General features: G+C 47.3%; 2 protein-coding genes across 2 annotated transcripts in view; one reads left to right on the top strand and one right to left on the bottom strand.

Moving 5' to 3' along the window:
- The window catches only part of gabbr1b (gamma-aminobutyric acid (GABA) B receptor, 1b), a gene marked incomplete at both ends in the record, with an annotated part of 78,886 nt that overhangs the window by 39,029 nt on the left and 27,357 nt on the right, over positions 1–12,500 (top strand). The window contains 4 exons of the mRNA XM_084484340.1: positions 109–300; positions 3,604–3,849; positions 4,762–4,825; positions 11,684–11,761. Coding sequence (XP_084340466.1) covers positions 109–300; positions 3,604–3,849; positions 4,762–4,825; positions 11,684–11,761 — 580 coding nt within the window. The remainder of the gene's footprint in view (positions 1–108; positions 301–3,603; positions 3,850–4,761; positions 4,826–11,683; positions 11,762–12,500) is intronic.
- LOC311365243 (general transcription factor II-I repeat domain-containing protein 2A-like) lies at positions 6,126–7,596 on the bottom strand (the record flags this gene model as incomplete). The annotated part of the gene is made up of 4 exons (XM_084484774.1): positions 6,126–6,143; positions 6,478–6,624; positions 6,853–7,090; positions 7,574–7,596. 4 exons carry the CDS (start codon positions 7,594–7,596, stop codon positions 6,126–6,128), a joined length of 426 nt encoding a protein of 141 aa, XP_084340900.1.

Below are 12,500 nucleotides of genomic sequence, written 5' to 3'. Positions count from 1 at the left end.
ATGAAATTCAATCCAATATATCTTGTGTGCTGTGTACTATATATATATCTCCATGAGTAAGCGCCAGTGCCATGGTTATCTGGGTGAAACAGCCTGCCGCCCCTCCAGGTGTACAAGGAGAAGCTGTACGGGAAGAAGCACGTGTGGTTCCTCATCGGCTGGTACGCCGACAACTGGTTCAAGATCCACGACCCGTCCATCAACTGCACCGTGGAGCAGATGACGGAGGCGGTGGAGGGCCACGTCACCACGGAGATCGTCATGCTCAACCCCGAGACGGTGCGCGGAGCGTCCAACCTGGTGAGTACAGAGAGCGTCAAGCCCAGCCTCCTTAGAACAGAGAGCATCAAGCCTCCTTAATACAGAGAGCATCAAGCCTCCTTAGTACAGAGAGCATCAAGCCTCCTTAGTACAGAGAGCATCAAGCCCAGCCTCCTTAGAACAGAGAGCATCAAGCCTCCTTAATACAGAGAGCATCAAGCCTCCTTAGAACAGAGAGCATCAAGCCTCCTTAGAACAGAGAGCATCAAGCCTCCCTAGTACAGAGAGCATCAAGCCCAGCCCACCGGCCTCCCGTTGCCCTCCGTGTGGAGCGTTGAACCCTGGGGATGAACAGGCGGAGCGTAGTTTAGACGGGTCCTCCATAGCCAAAACCTCTCAGCCCTTCAGAGCGCTGTCCCTCGCCGACCCAGATAGCGGCAGCCTTCTGGCTCAGTAGTTGTCAGAGCGCTTCCCTTCCGATGGAAGCGGAGCCCCGCTGCGGAGCGGGGCGTGTGTTGGCCAACTGTCCGTTACACACGCCCGGTGAGAAGGTCGGGATGCATTCATAAAGACGGGCTGGGTTTAAGAACAGCCTTTCAGTCCAGGTCCTGAAAATCATATTCATACAGTACACCGATGATATACAGTATATATAGTGATGAAATACTGTATTCTGTGAGTTCATACTGTATACTGATGATATACAGTATATATACTGATGAAATACTGTATTCTGTGAGTTCATACTGTATACTGATGATATACTGTATACTGATGGAATACTGTATTCTGTGAGTTCATACTGTATACCATTGACACAATGTATACCGTGTTTGTTCATACTGTATACCGTGTTTGTTCTTAATGTATACAGTGTTTTTTCTTACTGTATACTGATGATATACTGTGTACAGTGTTTTTTTCTTAATGTATACAGTGTCTTAACGTACACCGTGTTTGATCTTAACGTATACCGTGTTTGTTCTTAACGTACACCGTGTTTGTTCTTAACGTATACCGTGTTTGTTCTTAACGTACACCGTGTTTGTTCTTAACGTACACCGTGTTTGTTCCCATTTGCCTGGAAGAGTTAGTCCGATGTTTGGCACATTTGTAATATTAGCGACGTCTGCAAATCGTCTGATCTCCTATTAAGAAATGCAAGGCGATGCAAGGCGACGTCGGCCAGCTCAGTCACATCATTAATACTCTACGACGCCGCAGATGATAAAGAACTTGAGGCAAACGGTTTGGAGTATCATGCCCGGCGGCTGGTGAACAACACGGGTGTTTAATGACTGCGGTCCGTCTCAAGGCTCGTCCCGCTGAGGCTCGTCGGCGCCGTAGCGCTGACAGGCCTCTGGAATACGCTCAAGTTCCTGTTTCTGATTAACATTCAGGGCCTTCCTGTCAGCTGTCAGCCGGCCGTTCTGCTCCAGCGAACATGTGAGAAGCAGGAAATCTCATGTGACATGGTCTGGACAGCGGGGGGGGGGGGGGGGGTGGGGGGGGGGCAGTGGTCAGGCGGGGCAGGGGGGGCAGCCCCTCTGGGGCGGGGGCGGGAGGGAGACAGCCACGGAAAAACATCCATTTTCACTTCATGGGATTTCGTTGAGGCGGCGTTCTGAATTTAAAGTGATGCTTTTTGTAAAATCCGGTTATTTTCTGATTAACCATCGTCAAAATCGTCACTGTACCAATTTATTCCTCAATCAGCCCAGCGCTCGGTTTGACTGAGTTAGCCTAAATCAATAACGGACTGACTAGCTCTGCAGTGGAGGGAGGATAAAAAACACTGTACCAGACCCTCCACAGTACAGATATCATAGCACTTAACACTCGTCTCTTTGTGAACAGGCAATCTAAAAACGAGTCTGTCCGTTTTTGTCTGTTTATTCCTAATAGAATCGCCTCAAAATAGTGCCAGAGTGCAAGCTGCGCGGGCTGGTCACGCTGGAGAAGACAAAGAAACTCCAGGAGAATTAGGGGATTTTCGGGTATTGCAAAAATAAGGAGGACCTTGTCTTTGTCACGACATAGAGTACACGTATTGTAATGGGGTTTTCCCACTACACCGTACTGGCCCGGCGTGGCGCGATTCGGTTCGGTGCCCAGCGAGGCTGGGATTTACACTCCCATTCCAACTAGGCTTCCCTCTTAACGGCGAGTCTTTTTGCCTGTTTGCCTGTTGCCTATTTATTTTTATAGTATAGCCAACAATAAAATCGGATTGATTGGTTGAAGCCGCATCTAATATACTGGGGTTGTTTCAGACGGACGGCGACACACACAATGCCCAGAGGTCCATTGCGTCTGGTTATGTCTCCTTCTGCTCTGACCTCATCATAAAACACCAGCCCACGCGCCGCGGTGGCCTTGTGGTACACGTATTGTAATGGGGTTTTCCCACTACACCGTACTGGCCACAAAGGAAAGGAACAAAGGAAATCATTTAATGATTTCCTTTGTCAGCCCGAGGACGACCTAAAAGCAATTTTGGGGGGGGGGGGGGGGGGGGAGAAAACACAAAGGGTTTAGTGACTCAGAGGCTACTCATTACTCACCTGTTAGTAGCCGATATCTGAGTCAGTAATCTTTTCCCGAGCGAGGTTATAAATGAACAGTGTGTATATATACGGTGGTGGGCCGACATTGAGTCTGATATCATCCCAGCTTCCACTCCACTGGCTGCCTGCTCACACCAAGAGGTTTCACCCCATCAGCCTCGCGGTCGGTCCACCTTTGTCACGGTTCCAATATGTGTCTGATTCCGCATAACGATCACAAGCATAAGGCCGAGCTTGTGCTGTGAACACGGGGGGGTGGCCGTCCCGTATACACGCTCCCTCCCTGGCTGCTGACCAATGAGCTGCTCCGGTGTAGCGGGGGCTGTCCGATCTTTGTTTTGTTCACATTCCAAATAAGGTTGCAGCACAGCCCCCGGAGAGCTCCAAGTGTACTGGCGGTCCGCCAAACATCTCTCTAGCGCTCTGGTGAGAGTTAGGTTTGTTCCCCGTACAAAGGAGAGCTCCGCTGTAAGCTGTCGTCCGTGCCATCCATCTATCCCAGCCCTGCGCCCGTCTGCGGCCTTTCAAAGAGCAGGATGCGCGTCGCCCAAACTGTTCTGTCGGCGTTTGCTGCTGTCAGACGCCCCAAACATACATACAAACACACGGAAATGCACACGCACACGCACAGGCACACATACGACCACAGCTAACGTGGATGAATAAATGACGAATAAATGATATGCCACTATAACAGAAGCAACCCTGCTCCTTCTGCTCTCTCTCTCTCTCTCTCTCTCTCTCTCTCTCTCTGTCTCTCTCTCTCTGTTGGCAGACATCCCAAGAATTCCTGGCCCAGCTGATGTCCGAGCTGGGGGGCAAGAATCCGGAGGAAACGGGGGGCTTCCAGGAGGCCCCGCTGGCCTACGATGCCATCTGGGCCATGGCTCTGGCCCTCAACAAGACCGTGGGGCCACTCCGGGCAAAGGGCCGCCGGCTAGAGGACTTCAACTACAACAACCGGGACATCACAGCCGAGATCTACCGGGCCCTCAACACCAGCTCCTTCGAGGGCGTTTCTGTAAGCATGGACACCCCCCCCCCCCACACACACACACACAACCCCCCAACCCCCACTTTCTCTCGTGGCTCTCGCTGATCATGAAATCGGGAGGGGGGTCCCAGATATCGTTAGCCTCTTAGCATAATTGCCTCAGTCATATGTTGGCCAAATTGTGATATCTAACCTAACTCTGCTCTCCTAATGCTGCTGATTCACCGTGCCTCATTAGCCAATCAGAGGGCTTTTTACATTCCATAATCACTATCTGCCTAAGACATCTGTTTGACTCAGGCATTTGTGACGCTTAATACAAGATGAACCTTAAAATGTGACTTGTTTCGCTGCGACTCATGTGGGCTGTATCTCTGTTGAACCGGATCATAACAGACACGTTTGGAAATGTGTTTTTGCTAAACAATGTTGTCATGTTGCCCGTGACTTTTTCGTCTGCAGATGCACCGATTACTCAACAGTAAAACATGTCTGCTTGAAAAAAACAATAATTTGGCATTTTGAACCGTCATATATAATTACAAAAGGTACAACCTGCGTTAATGTATTCCCATGAGGAATTCATGCACATACGTTGCCAGGTAACAGTAGGGGACAGGAGGGGGAGGGGCATGCAGCATTAAGCGAAGAACACTGCATCAGAGAGACTGTAAAACTTTTACTGCGACACACGCGGTAAAGCTGTTAACACCCCTATTAGAAATCTTCCTTGGCAGCAGCTGTTAGGGCTGCTTCTGCCTTCTGCTTCAGAAACACCAACAGATTTTCTCTCTCTCTTTCTCTATCTCTCTCTCTCTTTCTCTCTCGCTCTGTCTTTTGACAAAGAGAACATTTTCAAAAAATGACCAGAATCACAGGAGAAGGGAAGCAACAGTGTTTGAAACAATCTGATCCCTGGTGATTCTTCCTCTCCTCCAGGGCCACGTTGTGTTCGATGCCCAGGGCTCCAGGATGGCTTGGACTCTCATAGAGCAGCTCCAAGGTACGTGGAGCAGCCTTTTTTCAACACTATTGTTGAAGTGTATCTGTGTGTAATGTTCATCATTCAGACCAGAACTCAGGAAATGTAACGAAAAAAAGTCTGTTAATAAAGAAAACTGAAAATCTCAGTCCCATGTATTGGCTGGGGCTGAGATGAAAATGTAGTGGCGAAAAACTGTTTAAGGTTTTTCCTTTAACCCAGGGATGGGCAATTAATTTTCCCAAGGGGCCACATGAGAAACAGGGACTGTTGTGGAGGGCCGGACCAATAGGCTAAACTCAATTCTGCTCAATATAAATTTTATCTCTTTATAAAAAGCAGTAAATTGTAAGGTCTTTGATAAGCTGCGACTGGTAAGAGTAAATGTTATGATTAGGACATGAAAAAAGTGAAGCAGACAGGGTACAAAGTGCAATTATGTCACTATTTAATCAACATCCACTAGGGGTGTAACGATACACTCATTCGTACCAAAAATTTTCGGTACGGGTCTAACAGTTCGATGCGTGTTTTTTTCCGGTATGTGACTCAAGTTTTTATTGATTATCAAACACTCTGTGACACTGTCCTGTTGTCTTGATGTTTTGTGTTGAGGACCACAATGGAAATAAGTCCTGGACTTGATTGTGTTTTTATCCTCAATTGTATTTTATGTATTTTCATTTGTGTAAGGCATTTGTTTGACAATTTAATAAAATCAAATCAAAAATCCAATTGTTTAATAAAAATAAAATATAAAAAACTGCTGTACCGAAAAACATATCGAACCGTGACTTAAAAACCGAGGTACGTACCGAATCGTGACTTTTGTGTATTGTTACACCCCTGACATCCACAAAAGCTATTGTGAACAAAATGTGCATGTTTTTGCCATTTTTCAAAGAACAGCATTAATTTAACTTTATACAAAGTGTTATTATCTTTTTGTTTGTAGTCTTACTACCTTATTTGCTGTTTTTCAGTTTTTTTTTCTTGTTCAGTGAGAGAAATCTAGTCTGTGCTGGGCTTGAACAGATGCACTGAAGGTTGAATGTCAGAGGTGGATATGCGAAGGACAGCTGACAGGTGATCATCAGTGAGAGAAGATCTGTATCTGGATTTGTTAAACGTCATCACTGAAAATGTTTGTTTACAGATGTAGGTCGATCCAAACAGAAGCAACATCCTCTGAGCATGCCTCCTCATGAGTGGAAAGTTCTCCTCTTTGAGAGAAGAATAGAAATCCAGCAGTGATACTGACTTAACGTGCTCTGACAGCACTGTATCTGACTGCAGGTCAATGAGTTCGAGCTGAACATCACTAGGTGCATTGTCCACACTGCAAGTGAAGGGAGAAGAAATCATGTGCATTTCATCCTCAACTGTTTTGAAGTCTTGAAATCGCCTTGAAAACTCACCGTGCAGTGCCACTAACATGGATGAGTACCTGCGGAGGTGATCGGTTGATGGTGTGGCTTCTTTCAGGGTTTGCATGTGGGTGAGAGTGTTACCCTCCAACTGCCTTGAGAGAAACTGCAACTTTGTCATGAGAGCCCTCACCAGGCTGTGCATTTCATGTGCAAATAGGCCCTTGCCTTGCCTTGTTTGGTGTTTAGTTCGTTCATTAGTACAGTCACACCAACAGCAAATGCAAGATCAGCCATCCAGTTTACATCTGAGAGCTCTGGGATGTCTTTGCCTTTCATATCACAAAACTCTCGAATCTCTGCTCTCAGGTCCCATACTCTTTTAAGCACCTTGCCCCGGCTGAGCCTCCTGACAGCTGTGTGGTAGCCTATGTCACCATGTTCAGTTTCATGCTCCTCCAAAAGTGACACAAACTGCCTGTGATTTAATGCTCTTGCCCTGATGAAGTTAACTGTTTTAGTTATAACATCAACAACATGGTTCAGTTTTAGCACTGACTTACACAACACATTCCGATGTATGATACAATGCAAAAATACCAATTTCAGTTCTGAGTTCACTTCAGTCACTTTATCTTGCATCCGCTTCAAAAGTCTGACATTTTTTCCTGTCAGATTTACCTCAGTGAACAAATCACTAACCGTCGTCGTCCCTTTCATTGACCGCATTGCTGCCAGCTCCTCCGTTATCTCAAAGTCTTTCGTTATCCCACGTACAAAAATGAGTAACTGGACAGTGTCGCGGACATCACAACTCTCATCCAGAGCCAAGGAGAAAAGTTCGAAATTGTCTGCTTTGCGTTGCAGCCGAATCTCCAGGTTTGCCGCGATGTCCTCAATCCTTCTCGTTACGCTTCGCCTGGAAAGCGGCACATTCTCAAATATCTCTTTTTTTTATCTGGGCATATTAGCACAGCAGAGTCCACCAAACATTCTTTAATAAACTCGCCGTCAGAAAATGGCTTACTGTTTTTGCCGATTTTGTGGGATATGACAAAGCTCGTCTTGACTGCTGCATCCCTGGATGTGCAACGCTTGGTAAAAAAAGCCTTGTTGCTTTTGCAGCTTAGTTAGCAAAGCTTCAGATGTCCGTGCCCGTCTGCCTCAGTCAAGTCGTTGTATTTCTCTGCGTGTTTAGTATTGTAGTGGCGATTCAAGTTATAATCCTTTAACACAGCGATCTGTTCTCCACAAACTAAGTGCACAGCTTTACCTTTGACTTCAGTAAAACTCGGCACTCTGTATCAACCTTTCTTTTTTTCCCATAAGCTGACATTTTTGAGGGATAACAGCTCATTCACGTCCATGCTAACGTCTTTCGTGAGCTCAGTTCGCACCTCGCCAAAACACGGGGGTCCGACACATTGCATTTCTTCTTCTAATTCTTTTTAATTGCGACTTGCAACCAGAGAAGAAGAAGCTGCATACGCTCGCACAAAAATCAACAACGAAAAACAGTCGCCTTCAAAATAAAAGCAATGCAAGTTGTATTCCATGCATGATGTACACCTATTTTACGTTAGATTGCTAACTTCCCATTGACCTCACGCGGGCCGGTCAGGGACGGCCAAAGGGCCGGATGTGGCCCGGGGGCCGTACAATGCCCAGGTCTGCATTAACCCCTTAATCCTATTTTCCTAACTGTTTTTACCACACAGAGAAAGCAGGCGATGCAGTGTCAGACTCGCAGTTTGCGTCCAAAAAAATCCAATGAAAGAGAGTTTGACTGCCGTTGTTGCCGGTATTTATTGTAAATAAAACATAATACAAAATAAGGATGTAATTATAGTTCAAGGTCCATCAATCTTTCAAGTCCAAAGGCAAAGGACGCAGCAGGCTTCACAGGTACCCCAGGTATCAATGAGGTGCAGGGGGGGAGGATGGACGTGGACGCTCAGCGGAGGGGAGGTGATTGAAGATTGGAGTTGCAGGATCTGTGAAGCGGGGGAAAAGTTTTAAGGACATCTGGTGGACAGGTGGAGCAGGAAAACTAAACAACATAAATACTAGAGTCTGACTATGACACGTTGCCAATCCCGCATTTTTTTCAGCACTTTCACTTCTCTATTTCTTTCCCATTTTTGGGAAGTTCTGTGGGATGTAAGACTTTAAAGGCAAACGTTATTTAGTACTCGATGGTTGGAGCCAGGCATTTTGGATAATTATAAAATATGTTTTGGAGCAATGCTACAGCATATTCAAACCCTTTTTATTATAAAATTAAAAAAAAAAACATGATTGAACACATTTTTTCTTTATTTTTAATTTGGATTTTTCTCAAATAACTATTCCCTTTGAATGTAGAATTTAGGGTCTCCTTCTAGAATTACACAAAAAGAACACGCATCAAAAGTTAATATCGCTGCTTGAATATTTTACTGGCTCTTGGAGAATTTCAGACAAAAAGCGACTTTCATGTAGCTGCCAAACTAGCTTTGATGAGATGTGACACAAGTATGTCACTTGGTTAAAGTTATCCTCAATCGCCTCCCCCTGTGTGGCTGGTATTTAAAGATACTTTATGGTGCGAATTGAGATGCTAGGAATAATAAGTACGATCCCCGATCAGGAGTTATATGGAAACGCCTTTAGTCCCGCACATCCGAGTTCAGATCTGCAAGTCTGACAGCAGGCTAGCGCAAACCTTGGTGACCAGGGCGTTTCACTTTCACCTCACCTTCACTTCACATCGTATTCATTGAGACCCATCCTGTGGCTGGAGGCTGGGTTCAGTGAGCACACAACAGGCAGACAGCGAACACAAACTCAAAACGAGTGGATCTCAACAAAGGTTTCAAAGCAGCGCGCTGAGAAGGGGGGGGGGGCGTCTGTAGAAATACACTCATCAAAGTCCCCTTTCTGGAAGCTTTGTTCCACTAATGCGCCGACGTGGTCCTCGGTTGAATATCTCCGTAGCCCAACGGGGAAACAAGGCGTGACTGTGGTCCTTCAGATGTTAGTTTTCCAGACTCTGTTGTCTCCTCTGCTGTCACACGGGAGGTCTGCTGGATCTCTGGCTCAGATGGAGTTGTTTATGGGCTCATCTCAGTTGTGTTGGTGGCCGGCTTACGCGTATACAGCATTTATCGGTTCAATCATTAAACGATGACGTTAAGGAATGCAAACACAAATATACTGACTTGGCGGAAAGCATGGAAAAAAGGATGTATGGAAAGTAATTTGCTTCTTTGTGTGTGTGTGTGTGTGTGTGTGTGTGTACATGTGGGTTTTTTGTGTGTGTGTGTGTGTGTGTGTGCGTATGTGTGTCTGTGTGTGTGTGTGTGTCTGTGTGTGTGTAAGGGGGTTGTAAGGGGGGGGGGGGGCGATACCAAGCACTCATGCATTTCGTTACGACAATTATTTGCTTCTTATTTCCCCCTGTCAATAATTACACTCATTTAGTGGCGTCCCCCTTTCATCTGCGAGAAGCGCGTGTGAGAGTGTGTGTGTGTTCACGTTAAGAGTGTGTGTCCGCGTGTGTGTGTGCGTGTGAGAGTGTGTCCGCGTGTGAGAGTGTGTGTCCACGTGTGTGTGCATGTGAGAGTGTGTTTGTGGGTGTGAGAGTGGGTGTGTGGGTGTGAGAGTGTGTGTTTGCGTGTGAGAGTGTGCGTGTGCGTGTGAGAGTGTGTGTGGGGGTGTGAGACTGTGTGTGTGACAGTGTGTGTGTGTGCGCATGTGAGTGAGTGTGTGTGTGTGTGCGTTGTCTCTCTCTCCGCACCTGCTCCTTCATGCAAGGTCCCGGTTTGATCCGACGGAGTGTTTTGATCCCTGTGTCCCTGTGTTCCTGTGTTCAATCCGTCTGGCTCTTTGTGTCCCTGCCGACGGACGACCGTGCTATCTGTGACAGCATAGCTGCAATGGGGGGGGGGCTTTTGTTTTGCAGTACATTAGACAGGGTCGGTCGAATCGGGCACGATTAAACACTTGGGCTTGCTCTCCGTCTTGTAGCTAATGCGTTCTCACTCTGGACCATTGTCCTGCCAGGGAATTGGTCCTTATAGCTGAGCTGCACATGTTTTCTTCCCGATCCAGCTTGTGAGCTGAGTTGCTGTGTGGCACAGGCTTTGCCCACGGCCAGACAGACAGAGGAGGACACAGACAGACTAGACACGCGCCTCTCAAGAGCTCCGCTGTCCTGGCTGAGAGACGCTCCCACGGCGGGACGTGAGCCCGCGCCGCCTTAGCTCCGTGATCCGCACCGAGACCGCGATGCTCTCAGGGCCGCGCTTCGTCTGCCTCGCTGAAGAGCTTTCTGTAGACCCCGGGACTGCCCACACTGAATAAAGACCGCACACATAAACACAAAACACTTGTTGTTGTTTTGCTTTGAGTGTTTTCCATGGACAGGTTTTGCCACTATTTCGGGAATATTCACATGCGTTTGTGCACGCATGTTATGGTTCTAATCAATGAAGATGTGAAGTCAGAGTGATGAGGCGTTCATTGAGCAGCGTTAGGTGTGCTCTTATGCTCATTTGATCGCATTCTGCGTATCCAGTTGATCGGATAAATAGCAACATCATAGCAGCGCACAATGCACACACATTTAACGAGGAGATGAATTCGGCCTTTAATGCATTCAAAGCACATCGTCAAATGTATTGTTTTTCAGCGTGAAGGGAACGAAACAATGGGATGCAAATGTGATGCAAAAACGATTCAATAAGAAATTCTGAGCGTCGTTTGTTCGCACGTCCTTTTTGACGCGTGAAATTATCGGTAATAATTCATGTTCAACCGTCATGAGATTAATGTAAATGTGCAGAGAAATCTCTCATATTCTGTCGCAGAATATGGTGGACCTCGATCCAGTTCTAAAACAGTTGTTTTTAACTGCAGCAGTCTGGGTTTTTTTAGAGCAAACGATCCGCGATCGTCCGCTGACCTTCACCGGCGGTCTGGGGGGGGTTTGCTCCAGGGCTGCTTAGTCGGCCAATTTCTCCTCACTTTAGAGCGCTTAGCTGCGTTTTTATCGCTGTTTTTTGTGTGAGATTAAAGGAGCCGTTGAAATGGCCCCATTGTGCCCTGGTCTCTTAACCGATGAACGCGTGTCTGCCGAGGATTATATGACGCAGTGCATATACCAAAGTCGAGGCTGATTTCAACCTTGAAATCTTGGAGAGAAATTAACAAAAAAAGAAGAATTTAAGAGACACTACAAGACACCCGACTTAACGCTACACAGAACCGAGAATTAAAAGCACTGTTCTCTATTTTGAAACCCTCTGGCCTCTTTTCATGTTTGCAGTAGTCGGGGGGGGGGGGGGGGATAAACCGAGAAGAGGGAGACAGTGATTTTCAATCCAGTCGTACATTTCCATATGTGTTTACACGGCACTTTGTCCCACTTTCATTGTTGTGCTCAGATCCATGCAAACATTCATTATGTGCGTGAGAGGACATGATCCCTCCCTCGTCCTCACTCTGTCTCCGTCTCTGGCCCTGTGCACAGGAGGAAGCTACAAGAAGATTGGATACTATGACAGCACCAAAGGCAATCTGTCCTGGTACGGCAACGACAAGTGGATAGGTGAGTCGCATTCATCAGACCCCATCCCCCTCCGCTCCTCTGTTTATCACTGTCTGCCTGCATTCCCTCTCTACTTTCATCCTCCCAGCCACTGCTACACACTCTCTCTTTCTCTCTCTCTCTCTCTCTCTCTCTCTCGCTTGCCCGCTCTCTCTCGCGCGCTCTCTCACTCGCTCTTTCTCTCTCGCTCTTGCTCACTCGCTCACTCACTCTCTCTCTCTCTCTCTCTTTATTGTCATCTCTCTCCCTCTCTCTCTCCCTCTCTCGCTCTCCCCCCCTCTCTCCATCCCTCTCTCTCCCTCCGTCCCTCTCTCTCTCTCCCCCCCTTTCTCTCCCTCCCTCTCTCTCTCTCCCTCCCTCTCTCTCTCCCTCTCTCTCTCTCCCTCTCTCTCTCCCTCCCTCTCTCTCTCTCTCTCGCTCTCTCTCTCTCTCTCTCCGTATGCTATGTTGGTCAAAGGCATGGCTTTGAGTCAAGCTGTGTTTTATTTCCTTTGTGTTAACTGTGGGAGCTCGTTACCAGTGCAGCGTGGCCCAGGAGCAGATGAGTCACAGTCGGCAGGCCAGGGTCTGCAACCCATATCAACCCTGTCTTTATTGTTTACGTTTCATCAGCGCAAACACGGGCCGTGGACGAATCAAGCGGCAGACATCAAGGAAAGATGGGTGCCGGCTTTAGCAGCAAATGGGGTGCAGGCGGGGGGGACGGGTGGTCGGGTGGTCGGGGTTGAGCAGCCAGGGG

Source organism: Micromesistius poutassou, assembly GCF_964030765.1.
Source record: "Micromesistius poutassou genome assembly, chromosome: 20".
Classification (NCBI taxonomy): Eukaryota; Metazoa; Chordata; class Actinopteri; order Gadiformes; family Gadidae; genus Micromesistius; species Micromesistius poutassou.
The sequence above is the reverse complement of the archived record's forward strand: the minus strand, read 5'-3'. Positions and strand labels throughout refer to the sequence as shown.